This window comes from Agelaius tricolor, unplaced genomic scaffold (assembly GCF_023055355.1).
Source record: "Agelaius tricolor isolate 1412-34295 unplaced genomic scaffold, bAgeTri1.0.p SCAF_3, whole genome shotgun sequence".
Classification (NCBI taxonomy): Eukaryota; Metazoa; Chordata; class Aves; order Passeriformes; family Icteridae; genus Agelaius; species Agelaius tricolor.
In genome coordinates this window covers 5,541,153-5,560,801 of record NW_027269263.1, presented here as the reverse complement: position 1 = coordinate 5,560,801, position 19,649 = coordinate 5,541,153, and the positions used below count along the sequence as shown (strand labels likewise).

At 41.3% G+C, this 19,649-nt stretch overlaps 1 protein-coding gene across 2 annotated transcripts in view; it reads right to left on the bottom strand.

Moving 5' to 3' along the window:
* FBLN1 (fibulin 1) overlaps positions 1 to 19,649 on the bottom strand; it is a 67,095-nt gene that overhangs the window by 39,164 nt on the left and 8,282 nt on the right. For both annotated transcript variants that reach the window (XM_071422292.1, XM_071422293.1), the window contains exons 2-5: positions 14,013 to 14,112; positions 6,324 to 6,459; positions 2,919 to 3,090; positions 244 to 303 (exon numbers count right to left, since the gene is read on the bottom strand). In XM_071422292.1, the coding sequence (XP_071278393.1) occupies positions 244 to 303; positions 2,919 to 3,090; positions 6,324 to 6,459; positions 14,013 to 14,112 (468 nt within the window). The remainder of the gene's footprint in view (positions 1 to 243; positions 304 to 2,918; positions 3,091 to 6,323; positions 6,460 to 14,012; positions 14,113 to 19,649) is intronic.

Sequence of the window (19,649 nt, the reverse complement as noted above, 5' to 3'; positions counted from 1 at the left end):
AGTTAAATGTATTGTCTCAGCTTCAGTTGGATAAGATGGACTGCACTGTGAGAGACAATGCCTCCCTTGTATCTGGGCACTATTTAGGCATCACATAACAGCCTATTACTCCTTGGAAAGGCTCTTCCTCATGTTTGGGGTTTTTTTTACCCATAACTATCCTAGGCAAAGGGCTTTGGCTAGATCTAATTTGGCTTCACTTTATTGAAAGCAATCACAAAAGAGCTGGCTAGCAGGACTCACCTCTGCAGCCATCATGCAGATAAGGATCTTCTTGGTCCAGTTCCTCCTTTGAAATTTCAACTAAAAAGAGGAGAGATAGGCATTAGAGGAGAAAGCACTTTTCTTCTCAAGGTAAAACACTGTGTGATTGGGATGGAACTCATATCAGGGTTTTGGACAAACCAGAACAAAATTGTAAAACATTATTTACATATTTTACAGCTATTTCTTACTTAAATTTGACATTCAAATGCTCATGGCCATGGGGCATTTTCCATCTGACTGATTCAATATGAAAGTCACACTGTATTCATAGATTACCTATGGACTGATATTTTCAAACACAGGTTCTTCATGCCAGGCTTTTAACCAGAGCTTAACCTCATTTTCATAAGGCACGTTGTTGGGGCATGCTTGGCTTCCACTGACTTTATAGTAGCTTGGGGTACTCAGAGATTTATTGAGAATCAGATTAAACTCAGTTATTTATTTAGACTTCGTTTCAAAAAGAACTCCACACCTAGGTTTTTGGGCACATAGTTACATCATTCTTTTAAATATACTTATATACTACTACTTTATATATATATATATACACACACATACATATATATATATGTACTTAATATACTTATTGAACTTATTAATACACTTATATAAGTGTATATATATATATATACACTTTTTTATATATATATATCCTTAAATACTGTGGTATTCCTGCCTCGTGTACATATTCCAAGAGTCCATTCTCTCCACATGAGGACATACAAGGGCCAAACACATCCTTGAACCCACTGCATCCCCAAAGAACCAGCTAATGGACTTTCTCCAACACAGGGGCGAAGGTAGGGTGCAAAAACATGATTCCAAAATACTCTGCTTGCTGACTTGGAAACTTAGGCTTGTTTCAGTGACTGTGCATGAGCCCATTCCAGCAGCAGTCACTTACAAGCAAGTGATGTGAGGTCACAGAGAGGATGTGAAAGCAGTGTTTGTGCAATGGCACAAGGCTGGGTTGGTTAACTGAGTCCTCAAGCCATAGGGGCATTATTCAATTTCAATTTCAGTTATGCAGAGCTGATGCAATCAGTTTGCCCAAGTCTGGTTGGATTTGGTACAGGCCTCTGGGGACACAACACCAGAGATCACAAAAAAAAAAAAAAATCATTAGGTTGGAAAAGACCTCCAAGACCATCAAGTCTGACCTGTGGACAACACTTTATATGACCTGGAGAGCCACCTTGCCTTACCCCTGCAGCAGAATGCCCTTCATGCACTGCTATGGCGCAACAAACACAAGGTTCTAGTCCAGAAATCTGCCTTGCAAAACAGTACCTCATCTCCCTTTCACAATGAACCAAAGTGTCTATTTGTGTTGTTTGCTCTGCCTTCCTACAAGCATTTTTTCTTATCAATAGGTTTATTTGATGTTGGTTCAAACACCTGCTTGTTTCTTAGCTGAATGATGAGAACATTGTCCTGCCCCAGCTTTGCAGTGCATAGTGGCTCTTATGTGTGCCACAATAACCATAATTATGATTGCTGTGTGTGCTGTGTGTGTCACTTGCCCACAAAGGCAAGCAGGGAAATACTCTGCCACGCTCACAGTTCCCATAATGGCATATTTCTCATGCCATACAGCTACAGTGAGCATGCAAATTTCTGTCATTAGCAGAAATGTCTGATTACAAGGGATCTAATAGTCCAGTCACCTCAGCCAGTGCTAATGGATGGGGCATTTCCCCTCCTGAGACAAGGGCACACACACAGAGAAACTGCCCAGAAGGGCATTTCCAGATGTTACCTCAGAAGGGGGACACTGAGACAAGCCAGGCTGGAAAGACCTGGAACAACTCTGATAATGTGCTGGCTCAAACAGATCAGTGCAAGCTTTCGTGAAGGGGCTTGTGTTTAAATGATGGATTGGGATGATGTCCCCCAAAATCTGTGGCTTGTGATCTGCCAGCCAGATGGTGTTTTCAGTGCTCAGCAGCCCATGAGGGAGGCAACACTACAGAGCATGACCTGTCTGCATTTCAGGTCTGTCTAAGAGAAAAAGGGGGGAAAAAACCCCAAACAAATGAAAGTCTATAAGGGTCAGTCTATACCCGTTCATCCTCTTCAGCTCTGTGGACTAGGTATGGATAAGGATGTCAGGAGCATCTAGGTACCCTTCTTTTTGGTAATAAAAGAAACATTTTCCACACTTCCTGGAGATCTTAGTTGTCCCAGGCAGTCCAGGCATTTCAAATACTCCTGGTTTGTGGGCATTTGTCCCTCCCATAATGGCAACATTTGCATTCTACTGAGCTGGCAAGGGCCCTCTAGCTTTTCAACGCAATTCTAAGAATTGTTTGTTGATTTTCATTTTAATTAAACATTTTTCAGTGGGCAAAATGCCATTAAAATTAATAGCTTATATTCAGTTTCCAAGGTAAGATCATTAGTTCCCAAAATAAGCTCTTGTACATTTAAGTTTGATGCCAGAAACTGACCTCTTTCTGCCTCTTATTTTCAGCAACAGCCTTTCAGCTGTCACTAGCCAAAAAAATGAGCTCCCAAACATGCATCATTAAATTACTCAGATGAGATGTCAAATTAGAGAAATTCCAACAGAAATAATTTAAAGTGAAAACACTCCTTGCACCCTGTATCATTTTGTGTCTCACTCTTTTAAGTATGCAATAAAATACCTGGCTCTTTTTTGGGAGGATAATCACTGATGGACAGATCAATGCCTTCTTGGCCTTTCCCACAGCAGGTCCTGAAGACAATTCCACACTGATATCCCATCTTTGGGTTGGGCTGACAGCTCTGTCCTTGAACTTGGGCAGCCTTTCCCAGCAAACAACAGTAACAACATGTCTGTTAAAAAGAAAATGAAAATATTAACAAAGTCAATGAGCTTTGAAAATTATGTCAGTAATTATCTCACCTTGGCACTGATGGAAAATTTTCTACAAACTCTTCAAGAGCAGCACAGAAGCAAGGGCAGGACAAGTTAATCCTGTGGAGGCTTCCTCTATTTTAAATTGAGAAGATGCTGCTGATTTATTCAGTTTTCTGCCTTGCTGTCAAAAAGCAGCAAAAGTATTTTGTTCTCTGGAACTGGTGTCTGACAATTGCTACTGTCACATGAAAGAAGATTTAAGCTTTTTTTAATTAGTTTTGTCTTCCAGAATCTATTTTGCTTGAAGAAAGTTGCCTGCACCATTACACAGAACAGATGGAACATAAAATAACTAAACTTTCAACCAAATTTCTATAGTTTGGTGCTTTAAGCACCACACCTGCTAAAAAGAAGGCAACGATGAAATGTTTTGCATTACTTTGAGATGTCTATCCCTGCCTCTATTCTAAGTTTTCCCTTGTAAGGAATTACATGTTTCTCTCCCTGCACTGAACTGAAAGGCATTTTCAAAACTTGGAGCAGCGTGAAGTCAAGACAGTAACAGCATCCTGAAGTATGTAAGTTTTCCATTTTGTATGATGCCATTAAATACACAACAGAAACTGTTCTGTGCTGCAGACTGCTGCAGGGCTGGAGCTCCTCTTGCCTGGCCTCATCTCCTGGGGTGTTGTTTCCATGCCCTCCCAGTCTCTAGGATGCATTTTTCCCTTATTTACTCTTGTTTGGTGAGATGGTCCCTACTCCCAATTTTTTTACTAGTTCCTCCAACTACTTCCATCCAGTGGCAGATTCTCCAGTTTCATCCTCTTATGTCTGGGATAATTTCATCTTTTCTGGCTTTTTTGGACGACTTTAGAAATAAACCCTCGATGATTTCACAATATTTATTCTAACATATCAAGCAATTCCCTGATGCACCCTTCTCAAAGTTCTTAAATGTATGATGATGATTTTGATAATATTCAATTTTCCCAACCATAAATTAGAAGACAAAAATATGAAAGTGAGCTAAAGATTCATTACTTGACTTAACCCCTCATATTTTTTAGAACCAAAACTTATTTAAGCTATTGAATAGGCTGATGCCTTGACAAATACTGACATTGTATAACTCTGGTATGCTCACTGGCTTCTGCTGGAAGACTCAGTCCACTTCTTTATCTTGTCACAGGATATTCATATTGGGAGTTACAGAGTTTCTCTGGAAATTTTTGAAGAGTGATCAATTATTTTGCTCTTTTTTGAACTGTTGAACAGCCTTAAATTCCTTATTTCTTTTAGGCTGAACCACCGTTTGAAAAGCCTCTCTCTCCAGCTCGTGTGAAACTTCAAGTACAGAACTTGCTAAATCTTGCAATATCTGTAAGACACTGTATCTTCAATTAACATAATTGTGTGCCCTGAACCATTTGTTCCAACCCATATTTATTTTAACTGTGCATGATATATCTTGATTTAACATCTTGATAATGAGAATGATTTATTCTATACTTCAGCCAAAATGATCCAGAGATGGAAAGTGCCATGTGTTATCTTAACTGGTGTGGTGGGTTTGCACGGCCTGGTTTTTGGTGGTGAGGGGGACACAGAGGTGGCTCCTGTGAGAAGCTGCTGGAAGCTCCCACCATGTCCAGCAGAGCCAATCTCTGATGGCTCTGAAGATGGACATGCCACTGGCCAAGGCTGGGCCAATTAGAGATGATGGTAATGCCTCTGTGATAACATATTTGAGAAGACAATCAAAACAGAGATAGTGGGGCAGTTTTAATTCCAGATAGAGAAGAGGAGGAGGTGAGAATGTGTAAGGTAACAACATGGAGACACTGAGGGCAGAGGAGAAGGTTGGGCAGGAGGTGCTCCAGGAGCCAGAGCCAAGATTCCTCTGCAGCTGTGGTGATGGCCAACAATCAAGTTGTTATACCACCCTTTCACTGCCTGTAGGCCTCTGCTTCTTCAGTCACCCCAATAATAATAATATCAAAATATTCCCCTCTGGTATTACCAAAATTACCTTGCTCCCCATGTTTGAATAGACAGTGGACAGCTGTGTCCTACCTGAATTCCTATGATCCCTTGACTGCCTTCTCACAGAAAGGAATAAAGTAGTAAATTTACACTTGAGAAATTTGAAGATATAATTTTTGGTGTGACTAGGAAGCACCTGCAGTTCCGTAGATTAATAAGGTCTTTTGATTAGGTAATGTTTACAATAGTTTTACAATATTTCTTATTATTTATGTTTGGATTTAAGTTGTCAGTTTTGGTGTGAATCCTGTAGTAACACTGCTTTTGGTATCTGTCCACAAGAGGTCTCTCCCTTGCTGAAATCCATTAGATGCTAACCAAAACCCCACTAATAACTCAGAGGAATTTTCCAGAACTCTTAAAGAGCTAAACTTCTCAAAGAGAAGGACAATGCAAACAATTGTAACAGAGACATGAGGTTCAGGCAGGAAAAAAACCACTCATGTGCAGCAAACTGAGTCAAATGACCTTCAGGGCCAACCCTAAATAACCTCAATTCCACTTCTTGGAGACAAACAGGAGTATCTCTGTGTTGGAACCCAGGATATTCCTCTGACTGCCCTGGAGGACTCGAGACCCTGGCAAGGGGCTCAGAGACCTTGGTATGGAGTCAAAAACACCTGTGCCTTCGATTTTTGCCCAAGAAAACAATTACCAACTTTGTGTGAAGATTTACAAGCCACAAGAGTTTGAGTAGAATGATAGTTAATTTGTCACAGGGTGAAAAAGTAGAATTTTGTGTATTTAGAATGGGGCTTCAAGAAGCAAGATGGAGGAATCTGGGTGTGTCCTGTCCTTCTTCTCCTTCTTCTTGTCCTCCATCTTCTGCTGGGATGGTGACACTGCATGATTGGTTTAGAATAGAGACAGGCTGTCTGACATAGGTGATAGGTACTGGAAAATTATTGTAAATAAAGGACACGCAGTTTGTAGTATAAAAAGTTAACACCATCCCAAGGGCAGTCACTGTGCAACAACCTGACCTGACGGACAGATCTCAGCAGGTCAGAGAAGGAATGTAATGGATAAGAGAAAATAAACAACCTTCAAAAGCAGAACTGACAAATCTCGATTTCTTTGACGGTCACGAAGGGAAAAAAGACTCTTTAATACCTTGGGAGCCATTTCAGCAACACAAAACTCGAGATCTCTGATGTCTCACCTTGAAGTATTCGGCCTCACAGGTGGAATTTTTGGCAATATGAGAGTCACACTCCTCACGCGCGTTGGCAAATTCAACCCCGTCGGAGCAGGACTGCTTCTCCAGCTGGCTGCGGCAGCACTGCACCTGGGTCATGCTGCAGCAGCAGGGAAGAAAGGGGAGAAAAATGTCTCATATTGGTCAGGAACACATGATGCAACATTTGAGAATTAGTACTCCTACTAGTTATGTGGAAAGGGGTTTCAGTGGGAGCACTGTTACAACACAAAGATATTCTCTGGGAGGAGACAAATTGTCTGTGCGACATGGTTAGTACGGTTTCATTGCTGATCTACCTTGCAGTCTGTCCTAGCAACTTTTTTAAACTTCAACCACACCTGCCTCAGGACTCAAGGAACTCAGGGCTGCATTCTGGCATGTTTTGTGACAGCTGGTGGCTGAGGAGGCTGATGGAAGGGAGAAGTCATTGTATTTGTGGGGTCCCTCGTGGCAGGAAGGAATGATGAATCTGACTCCATGTTCTCAGAAGGCTCATTTATTATTTTATGATACTATATTATATTAAAGAATACTAAACTATACTAAAGAATACAGAAAGGATACTTACAGAAAGCTACAAAGATAATAATGAAAACTCGTGACTCTCTCCAGAGCCTTGACACAGCTTGGCCCTGATTGGTCAATGAGTCAAAACAACTCACACCAGAAATGCAAAGAAACATCACCTGTGAGTAAACAATCTCCAAACACATTCCAAAGGAGCAAAACACAGGAGAAGCAAATCAGACAATTATTGTTTTCCTTTTTCTCTGAGGCTTCTCAGCTTCCCAGGAGAAAAATCCTGGGCGAAGGGATTTTTCAGAAAATATTAATGTGACAAGAAGTCAGTCCCTGGATCTTGTGAAAACCTGCAATCCCAGTCTAACCCTGCCCCAAGTCAACAGGTATGGCATGTGGAAGGAAGATCAGAGCATTGTTCTGTGGGACAACTGGAGATCATGGAGAAAAATGAAGATACCAAGGGAAGTCACATTGAGAAACAGCAGAGTGTATTGCAAGCAAGAGGAAAAGAAAGACAAGGGAAAGAAAAGTATTACAGGGCAGGGAGATGCAGAGAGGAGACAGAATAAAATTGTGCAGAAAACTTAGTTTTGTTACACTGCTCATTAAATCACTCTATTTTATCTCAGTGTCAGTGAAAAAACTGGAAACTTGTTCCTGCAGGGGGAAAAAATCTGCATGAGGAGGCTTTAAACTCCTCCAGTCTGGTTACTGCTGTCACATGAATACAAAGCCCAGGGAAGACTGGCTTTGTATTTCTATTACTATATTTCTATTCCTATATATTTCTATATATTTCTATATATTTTTCTAATATTTCTATATATTTCTATTACTATTTGTATTACTATTCTCCTCTCCCCACTCTGCTTTTATGTGTAACTCTGCTTTGCTGGGTAGTTTTGTGGATAAAGCTCTTCCACCACTACTTTCTGTTACAGACACTGAGAAACAGAGGAAAAAATCCCCTGTACTTCTGAAAATCCCCTATTCCACTGCTGGAAATTTGATAATATCAGGAAAAGGAGTGGGTTAGTGGAACCACTGAACTGCAGGCTTCTCCCACCATCACCTGAGATAAATGGCTTACCATGCATCCCCCTCTGGAGGAGCTTTCCTGCTCTCCAGGACCATGGCATGACCTTTCAGCTCCCAGGTGGTATCAGGGACTCCCTCTGCTCTAAGGCCAGGCAAAAGCGGGGGACATGTGGGTACTGGGCTCAGATTATGGATCTCTGTGCATGTGGGTGAGGCCAGCTTGTCCAGACACATTCCTGAAGATTGCAATTCCTATTTATTAGATTGTACATGGATCACTTACAACCCAAACCACTCTAGAATTATACAGTTCCATCATTAGTAATGGTCTGACTGTGCAGTTCCCTCTTGGACAAAAACAGCCATGGTATTTCAATGCATAGGAACTAAAAGCCAGGATAAATTCATGAACAAATTATTCAAAAATGAACTCTAAAAGCAATTATAGCAAGAAGTTAAGCCCAGGACAGTAACTTTATTTGGCAGGATATTTGAAGTTTTTGATATCTGATTTAGTTCCAGTTTGGAAGAATATGTAGCTTTTTTGTTGCTGAAATTCCCTCTGAAGCAGAATTTCCATTCCCTGCCCAGCTCTGGGGTGGTCTGACTTTCAGGGCTTTGGAAGCCTCTAAAAACTGAACTCCAAGCCCAAGAGTGTGGGAGCTGAGACTTTCCAGCCTCTTTACCCCTTCAGATTCTCTTGAGGAGCTAGATATGTCAGCCACAGACAAGCAAACAAATAAACAAACAACAGCAGTCTTTCAGTAGATCTGTTTGATTCCTGGTGTGGCTTTGTTTTTTTCAAACACCAGCCAACTCTTTGAAATCTCTGAAAAACAAGCTATTTCAACCAAAACAAGAAAGTTTCTTAAAATGTTTCCCACAGCTGTATTCATAAGTCATGTGGTCCACCCCAACTGTAACAAGGAATTAAACATCGACTGGATACTAGATTAAAATACCATTTGTTCATTCTGAGAACAACAACAATAAAATCACACTTCATTGCCCAAATCCTACAGCCCAGTTGCACTGGTAGCAAATATTGCTGGGGACTCCAAACACCAGTGTGGCAGTAACAGAGGCAGAAATCCTTGAAAGATGGCAGAGGAAGATGCTGGAAATACCTGCACAGTGCTGGTCCTTCTTTTCCCTCTGCACACCAGCCCGGGTGCTGCTGTTTGCCAGGGATCACCAAACCAGCCAGGCAGGCTCCAGGGAGTTTGGGATGAGCAGGGTCTCTCCCTGCATTCCCTGAGCCACAGGGGTCTCCCTGGATGACAGCCTCAGCTCATACCTGCTCCCTTTGTGCCCCCCAGCAAGGTGAAGCAGCCAACAGAATATTTAGATTTGCCTCTTGGTGTTATACCATTAACAGTCTGTGGACCATTAAAATATTGGTCCCTAAAAATAGAGAAAATAAAGTAGTACCTTTGTATTAATCTGGGTTTTTTTAATTAGGAGTAATACTTTAAAAAGACAAAAGCTGTTTTTTCTTTATCTGCCTTATTCTGAATTTCAGTTAAAAGAGAGCAATAGAATTTTTCTGAAGATAAACAGCTATTCACAATATGGCAGATACTGTATAACACTAAATATTCAATCTTTAAGAGCATGAGGCCTCATAAGTGATATTCATTCAGGATGTTTCAGGCAAAATCATGTATTTTTGAAGGATGAATTTTTTTCATGGCTCACTAGTGAATAAAAATCACCAAGACATTGAAAAAATCCTTATTCATTGTTTCAGATGTTGATCTAAAAGTTATTTCACTATTAGATAACTTGATTATAAATCAAGTTTAAGAAGTCATGTTTTATATTCTCACTTTTACTTTCTGTTAAAACTTAACCAATGTGGCTGATTTTCATGGAGTTAATTTCCAAATTAAAATCTACACACCCACTTACATCCACCATATTTTCACATTTATTATTCTCCTGTGTAGAGGATGCACTCCTAAACCAGCACAGATTCCATAATCATCTATTTTTAATTTCTCTTCTTTTCACAAAAGCATTAAAATTTAACTTTTTTTTCTGAAAACAATGTTTTCTCAATCTACTTTTATTACCCTCTGTCTCTCTCATTCTACTTCCTTCAAGCTATGTCAGTGCTATTCATGTGTACAGTGGAAGGGTCTTGGACAAAATATCAAAATCAAAAATAATGATTTTGCAAAAACAAGCTAGGTCTTCCAGCCTTGGATCGTTCAGTGTGCATTCTTGCAGCACTAGTAAATAATGCTATTCCTGGTGTCATTCCAGAAAGGCTACACATTGTTAAAGGCATGCAAATACCATATGGAGACAGACTGTTTCTGGCAAGGGAATTAAGTTCACTTGCTAAGAGCTCTGTGCAGGGGAAACTCTTCACTTAGAAAGGAAGAAGACTTATTGGACAGGTTGAGTTCCAAAATTAACTGGCAGCTCTTTCCAGCTGCCTTGAGTTCAACCACACCACAGGAAAATGAATGAATGGGAAAAGACCCACTGCGATGACAGCCAGAGATATTACTCATTAAAATTCTACACTTGTATTAACTGAGCCACAGAGACACAGAGATAAACACTGACATTGTCCAGAGAGATAATGCAGTGAGATAAAATCATGTGTGGGGCAAGAAACCACAGTGAGAGATTGCAGACATTGGGCCCAGAGCCTTGTTTCAGCTGAAAGCTGGAGCAAGAGCAACCAGAAGGATCTTTGGAACTTGTGGACTTCACACATGGTCTGGCTCACCTTGTGTAGGACAAAAAAGTGAGTATGGCTGTGGTGTGAACCACACCACACTCAGTGAGTGACACTGACACAGTTGGTTCCCTCAGGAACCACAAGGGACTTGGGGAGACAAGCCCTAAAATGTTCCGGAACCCAGAGCTGTCACCTTGTGACACGGCAGATGTGAGAATGAGAGGGATGGAGAGCAATTCTTTCTGTGGAAGACATTTTCCCCTTGAGGGTGGTGGGAGAGTGGCACAGGGTGCCCAGAGAAGCTGTGGCTGGCCCATTCCTGGAAGTGCCCTAGGCCAGGTTGGAAAAGAGAAGGCTCTGGGGTGACATAAGTGCCCCTTCCAGTACCTAAAGGGAGCCCAGAAGAAAGATGGAGAGAGACTGTTTACAAGGGCTGGGAGTGACAGGACAAAGGGGAATGGTTTCAAACTGACAGAGAGTAGGTTTAGATTGGATATTAGGAAGAAATTCTCTGCTGTGAGGGTGATGAGGCCCTGCCACAGGGTGCCCAGAGAAGCTGTGGCTGCCCCATCCCTGGAAATGCCCAAGGCCAGGTTGGACAGGACTTGGAGCAGCCTGGGATAGTGGAAGGTGTCCCTGCCATGGAAGGGGTTGGAACTGGATGGTCTCTAAGGTCCCTTCCAACCCGAACCATTCCATGGTTCTATGATCACTGTGGATGTATTTTAAATGTCTGGGAAACAGCTAAGGGGATGCAACTCCAACTCAATGAGGCAGTTGGTTCCTCACACAAGAGACTCTAGCAGTGGGCTTCCTTTGGGGGAGGGACTGAATCTGAAGCACCACTGCTATTACTACTCTAAAGAGATGATTCAAAGCAAGCTTGGAAATTCTTGTAAAGCATACTGGGGAAAGCACTCACAGCCATTCTCTTCTGTGTTGCATGGTCTTTGCACAGTAACTGCAGGAAATCCCTTTTATTTCAGGAAATATCAAGCCTGCTCACTTCAGAATGTGTTTTCCCCATATATCCACCTGCTAACCTTGCCAACTGAAGCTGAAATGTGCAGGGCAAACAATTCCCCCTGGCATCAAGGGATATGGCTTTCCACCCCCCACACTTTTCTAGAGCACTCATGTCAGATGTTCAACCCTTCACTGGATGGTCAGGGGATCCCAGCTGGGATTAAACCACCGCAGGAATGCTGACATGTGCCCCAGCAGCTCCCACTTCAGGCAGGAGTCTGAGTAGGAGCCAAGTCCTTTTGAAAATCTGTGACCTATCTTGTTTCTCAATCCTCTATTCTCACCTGCCTAGACCTCAGCAGGGGCAATGAATCCAGCTCTGTTCCTGCCTTTGTGCAGCAGGAATAAATGTAAAATATCAGTGCCAGTACCCTAAATGTGCCTTCAAAAAAATCATGCTCCCTCAGCACTGATTCTTACAGTTACACCAGCAATTAGGAGTAGAATTTGGCCCTGACCTTTGTGTCTGAAATGGCATCCTAAAGTGATTTTTCTATAGCTCTCACAGATATGCCAGTTTGCAATTATAACTGGAGTAAAATAATATTGATGTTAAAAAAGGTGCTCCAAGATGCCAATTTTACTTAGTCATTTTCAGAGCGAAGCCAAACTTCATGGGGAGCATGCAGTCAAGAATAAATGCAACCAAACTGAGTTTATCAACTTAAGGTTTTGTCAAGAAGTGCCCATACCTCTCATAGACTATGTGCCTTTTATTTTACTAGTATAATTTTCTTAACTGCATCTCAGTTATGCACAAAAGCTAGATCATTAGTGAGTTTTTTCTCCAGTTCCTATGAAGTCCAAGTGAGTCTCTAAAATTAAAATATTTTGAAGAATAAATTATTTGCAGCAGAATCTCAACTCATATTAATCAAATGATTATTATATCATCAAGATATTTAGACTTAGATTGTTCAATAAACTTGGTTTCCTGTTTTTCCTGCCTCTGTTTTGTCTGTAATTCTTATGACTCCTCAAGTATTTCAGAAATTGGCATTTATTTCCTATCTGTCAATTCTTCTGTGTAAGAGGTTGCTTTTGATGCCAGTATAAATGCAAAAGTCAGAAAACAAGACTGACTTCCCTGGAAGACACATTCCTTCTGTAATAAAGATCAACTCAACCATTATATAATTATTACCAAGGCTAAATCACACTGCAATCCATTTGAGTAGGGGGGAGGGAAGCAAAGTGTTTTAAATACAAATTTCTCTGTGGAGCTGCCTCTCAAACTACCAGTTGTTTGCCCCACTAATTAAATGTAACAAGTGCATGTAACAGCAGAAAATAATGCAAATGATCATTGACATAAAAACTACAAATGCCACAATAACATAAGAGATGCAGTAGAATCAAAATCTTAACTAAATATTCGCTTGCATTATTTCATTTAGTAGATTACCAACAGAAATATCCTATCAATTCTCAGCAGAATTAAGAAATCCGTATATTAACAGAGGGGTTCTATTTTGTACAGTCAAATACATTTCATAGAATCATAGAAACACATAATGGTTTGGGTTGGAGGTGACCTCAAAGCTCATCTCATGGGCTGGGACACCTTTCACTATCCCAGGTTACTCCCAGCCCCATCCAAGTGCCATCCTTGGGCACTTTCAGGGATGGGGCAGCCACAGCTTCACTGGGAAACCTGTGCCGGGGCCTCACCACCCTCACAGGGACGAATTTCTTCCTAATATCCAAGCTAAACCTGCTCTCTGTCAGTGTGAAGCCCTTGTAAATAGTCTTTTTCTATCTTTCTTGTAGGCTCCTTTCCTAAGCTGAGCTAATAAGGAATCTCCTTGAATCACTCTGTGGGGGAACTTATTGCTTAAATCAGCTGAGGACTGCAGGACAATTACAATCCTGTGTAGCACCACAGAAGGCTGCCTCACACATGTACTTATGATTTATCCCACATAAAGTACACATATGTACTCATTCAAACCATAGATTGGTCATGTGCAGGATCTGCTGTGCTCCTTTATAAACATTTGCCCTGAAAGGTGGCCAGATCCACAACCAGCTTGGTGACATCAGTGCAGCCATTCTGAGGCATCCTCAGGCAGAGCAGAGTGGGAAAACCTCTGAGTAAGAGACTGTTCATGCCACATAGGTCAGGGTGGGTGAATCTAAGGTAGACTGACACCAAAAATTAAAAGGACTGGATTGTATGAAAAGTAGGTACTCGGGAAGAACTCCCCAAGGCTACATATGGACTTGAAAAGCTGGGATATAAGAGTTGAAAAGCTGGGATATAAGAGTTGGTGCTTCATCTTCTAAGTTCATCTTCCAAAACCTGCCATTCCTATGGTTTCACATTAGAGTATAAGCTGTGTTTTAATATATAATATGTAACTGTGTACCTGCATTCTCTAGACTCGGATATTAATGGCAGAGAAGCACATATTCTGTTTGTGACTGCCCATTCAACACCCTTGTCACAGCATTCTTCCACTGACAGATCTGCAGAAATGAGGAAAGAGAGAAAAACACAATATATTTAATACAATTTTAAGAAGTGGTGTTGCATCTGCCAGTTAAAAAACACCCAACCAAACACAAGCAAGTCATTTTTTCCCTCCCTGACTTACAGACAGGACAGGGCACCCATACAAAAAGCATCCATGGTCCAAGCAAGCACCTGTCAACACCTTGCAATAAAGCCCAGTGCTGCAGGTTTTCCTTTCTTGGTGAAGCAAACTGCATTTTCTCCTGACATTCCACACAAAGACACACTGATACACAGGCAGAAACCAGTTCAGATAGTCCTGCCAAACAAAAGAATCTTTGGGATTGCACTCCTTTATTATCAAAAGCAGAAGTAGCAAAAAGCAACCTTTTAAAATCCCGAAGAATACGGGATAAATCAAATACCTGATATGAAAAGCAAATGAAACAAATTACAAGCAAATTTGCAGAACTATTTTTTTCCTGAGGTTATTATCCAGTTAGTCTGTTTTCAATATTTTACTCAGAAGTATGCCTGTGCAAATGCAAAAGTAGTGCAGAGGGGAACAAAAAGGTATATGGTGTTTTGATCACTTAACATATGAAAGAAAAATTAATCCTGTTACCAACTTATACCAACACTGAAACTAAGGAGAACCACCCCAAAGACAATTATTTGTGTAGAGTATATTTTTGCAAGCTTCTAATTTAATAAAACTGAATACAGTTAATGAACTGACAAGCACTACAGGTTTGCTTCGTGTTCCAAGTGCAAAAGTTCACTGCACAGCAGGTGTATCAGAACTTGGAATAAAACAGGAGTCACACTTTTCTATTAACTGTCTTGTGGTCTGAACACTGAACAGCTCCTTGTGTAACAAATACGCAAACTATGTGTGAAAACCCTGTCTGGTTCTCCAGAGGAACAGCTTTCCAGTGATTTCTCCCTGTTTCTTAAGTTTTTTGACTGATGGCCCTGACAGGTTTCACCCACGAGTGCTGACGGAGAGGGATGATGACATTGCCAGGTTACACAAAATGATCTTGGAGCTCATGGTGAATGAGAGGAGTTCCTGAAGGATGAAGGAGAACAAGTGTCTCCCTGACTTCAAGAAGGACAAGAGAGAAGATCTGGGAAACTACAAGCTGGTCAACCTCTTACCAGAAACAGAATCTCTTACAGAATCACAGAATCATTCAGGTTGGAAAAGACCTCTGAGATCATCAAGGAATTCACATTCCTTGAAGGGGAAGGCAGATAAAAACACATAGAGAAGTTAATTCCCTCCAGTAATTCAGGCCTTTTTTTGCAGGGAACAACCTATATTCCTAGTGATTATAATTTGAAGCAAAAATGAACGAGTTAGGTGAGGTTTTAGGATGCATCAGTCATTTTCAGGTAGGTACTCTCAAGGCAGTTACCAATTCTATGGTGCAAAGCTCTGTAGTATTGCACAGGATTCTGGCTTTCCCTGCTTAGGGAAGATTACATCACAATGAAAAATGTGTAAAGAAAGATTAGGAGGATGATCAGGAGAATCAAAGTCCTGCTAAATGAGGAGAAACTGGGAGAAACAGAGCATTTTAGGCATAGATAAGTAAAACCTGTGAAAGGACATGGTTCCTGTCAACAAAAATTGCAGTATTATACTATTATTACAGTAAACAACAATCAAAATTATTGGATCAAGGAAAACAAACATGTTTTAGTAAAAAAATCATTATACTAGAATTGCATTTAAGTGTTGGTTTGTAACAGTGCTCTGTATTCTATGACCCAGGCCATTCTTCTAGTCTTACCCAAAATAATGGTCAAAATTCTGTCATTACTAAGTCAAGGCAATATTTCTCTTGAATCCCTCAGTGTGTCCAGAATTCATGCCAGTGGCTGAAAGCTAAGTGCAATTTATAATGCTTTGGATTAAACTAGTCTAGTAAATGAAAGTCTGCCTGAAATCCATGCATTTGTGTCTAAGCTCTTCTTTGGGCAGAGGGACCCTGTCTGGGGCCTTCCAGCTGACAAACATCATACGCATCAGATTTCATACAAAGCACTACAAATAACCTTCTTCTTAGTGCTGCTGTCTGCAATCAATCTTAAGTGTGTTGAAAAATGATACACATTCAACTGAAATGCAGAGCTGGCTGCAGGTTTTTGCAGGGCTTTGTACAAACGAGTCTTTAGCCAAGTTCCTCCCCAGAAGGACAATCCCTGGCTCTGGACACCAGCTCTTCCCTCCAAGCCCTGGCAACACACCTCTACTCCAACCAAATAACCCAAAAATTTAAAGCAGGCCAAGCTAAGCAAGCTTCTCTGAAGGAGTGCATCCAAGCAATGAAGGATCATGGAGAGTTTGTTGAAGGAGAACTGTGGTCCAGGCCTATTGTTTTGGTGACATCACAATTCATATCCTCTAAAGATCCTGCCAGACATCTCCTGAGAATAGAGGGAAGTGAAAAACAAGCAGTAAAAAATAAAGCACTCCACCCTCAAGGCCATTCTTCTAAAACGTAACAATCAAACAGTGAAAAACATTTTCTCTTGGCTTTGCAGTTTGGTTTGAAAATGGAAATCCCTACTCTTTCAAAATTTCAAGGTGTGAGTCTCACATATTAGGTGTCAGCCTCTGATTGCACTGGAAGTGATTCCATTTGGGCATTAAGAGTTGCTAATAAGTATTTAGAAGCAGGACAGAAATACCACCTCCCAGCTGCAGTTCTGTTGCCGGTTCAACTGTACACACGTGCACATTCATGTGGCTCCCAGTTGGAAATCCTTGTACAAAAAGTTCATTCTGAGGCTATTTGTGCCTTCTTGCACCTTCTTCAGGGCACCAAGAGCGTAGAGGGGCTGTGGCCACTCCACAGCCTCTCCTAACTTTGTGTTGGTACTGCAGGTTGGGAAAAGAACCAGGCAGTGGGAAGCAGAAGGTAGAAACTACTCTGATTATGACATCTCAAGGAATTCCACTGAAAATAATGGTGTTTTTTTTTCTTGACTGTAACCACATGTCTTATTCAGCTGGTGGGGTTCTTGGCACACCCCAGACCTGCAGTGCCAACGATGACCAAGTAGGAAGAACGGCACTGCTCCACTGAACCTGGTGCTCCTTCAGCAATTTTGCCAAGAGCACAATGCTTCAAGCAAACCAGCCAGAGAAATCTCAGGCATCCCAAAGACAATGCTGTTATGGGAAATGCTGATGCCATCATCTGTGCTCAGATTAAATGTGACCCTTTGTTGCCATCTTATGGCAGGGGTTCCATGCTGTTGTCTCCTTATCACAAAAGTTTCAGACCTCCTTGGTGTTTCTCGTGGGCAGCTCCTCAGAGCACTGACTCATTCTCCTTCACAAAGCAGCCAACAAACTCCAATTCCCTTCTCAATCACCCACCCCACTCTTTTATAGCACTCTTCTTCTCATGGGTTACAGCTGTGGCCTGTTAAAGTCAGGCCTGCTCCTAATCTTTGATAATTGGCCCAGCTGTAACTCCTTAGGGGTAAGATTACTTTTTTCACTGTCTTTATTTTCTTATATTCTATCCCTCTACACCCTTTTATTTGGAGGGAGAAACCCTACAGGACAGTTGTAACATGCAAGAACACAGTGTCAGATCCATTTTGTAAAATTGAGGAATGCTGATTCAGCTTTCTGGTATCACAAGACAGAAAAATATGAGGATAAACCAGAGCTCTGTTAATAGGGGAGCATGCTAACTTCCTTTTCATCAGATACAGTAATTTTGCATGCTTACTGATTTGTTCAGAAAATCCCAGGTTTATTTTGGATAAAATCCAATGCAGCTTTATCACCACTTTTATCACCAATTCCTGTACAAAGCAGGGCATCCAAAAGAACTTGAGCTCTGTTAGTGTGGTAGCAGCGAGGATGCCTGTCCTAGTGGACACCTGGAGTACGTTGGATTGTGCAAGAGATTTCAGGAGTCTTGGGAAGGAGACAGCAGAAACACAGCAGGAATTAAGTTCTCTAATTTTACAAAAGATGTCATGAATAAAATCTATCAGATAGGGCATGATTAAGGTCAAAAATATTCAAATATTATGTGTGCATGATGCATTCATATGCTGGTTCAGAACTATGTTTAGACAGACATGATGTGCACAAGAAAATGTTGTTTTAAGAAAAGGATTTTTTAACAGGATTGCCATAACTTGTGGGAGTTCAAAGCAAGAAATGAAGTTGATATCTGCATAACCTTAGACTTCTGTGATGCAATAATTGCTTATTCAGCTGCTGCAGTGAATATTTTTTGCAAAAGAAAGATAAGCTGAAGAATGCAAAAAAAGCATGATTCCTGGAATGAGAACCCCTGAATTGTCTCTTGTGCAAATGAAAAGCAGGAGTAAAAAGAACTGGATAAATTTCATAGCAGTAGCATTCTAGCTACATCAAAAAGGGAGATTTTTTTTAGGTAACAATCTCCAACAGCAGCTATTCTCCACTGTTGCCTCTATTGGAAAGGCCCAGATACATTCCAGGGTTGGATGGCTGTTCATTACTGATCTGTGGAACAGTTATCAACCTGATGGTGAAACCAAACCAAAGAGACACCTGAGCCTAGGTGGGCTCACCAGGGCAGTGCCAGTCAGCATTGCCTGTTCTTCAGGGCAGCCAATGATGTGACCCTCAAACTCCTTCATTTCCCAGCCCACATAACCACCTATAGTTTGGTATAGATCTGGAAGTGAGTCCGGGTCAAGGGATCAAAAGAACACCTTCTTATTAAGATGTTTATAATCCTGTAAGCACATGAATTGATTATGTTTGCAAAATGTGGTGCAGATCTTGCCTTTCACTCAATTTACTCTGTAAGAGGCTCAGCACTGTGGAATGTGAGAAAACAAAACACGATCATCACTTCTCAGCACACGAGGATACAGGCAACAGATAGACTCTGTGAGAGCTCAGCACTAACCCAACATGTTTCAGTAACAGTATTTCATGCACAATTTTTGGAACTTGTGAGCACAGCAGGCACCCACTGGTTTAGGTTTCCAGTAAGAAAACCACTTTCAACAGACACTGTGTACCTTTCTGATAAAACCTCTCTTGTCCAGTCCAGAAAACACTCTCACTAGTGATGCTCATTCATCTAACTGCCAGCTGGAAAAAAACTCCAAATCTACTAACAGAATTTGATCCTCAGAATGACAGACTGGCCAGCCACAATACTCAGAGTCACATTCTTTGTCTTCCAATCTCCCTTTACATGTGCATTCTCACAAAACTACAGCAACTGCATACCCCTTTAGCCAAGGCTCCCTTTGCCCAACATTCAGGGCAGAGTGTGCTTGGCCTGCTCTGCTACACCAAATTAATTCCTCCTGAACACTGACACCAGGCTGTTATCAGGTGGACAAAGTCAGCTGCTTCTGTAGCAGGGACAACAGTGCTGGCAGCTGGGATGTGTACTCTTGATTTTTTCCTTCTTCTTACAACAAACTGTGGAAATGCTGTCTTTGGCAATGCAAACACACTCTGGCTGGCCTCTTAAGGTATTGAGTAGACCTGGAGACATGTTTAGACAAG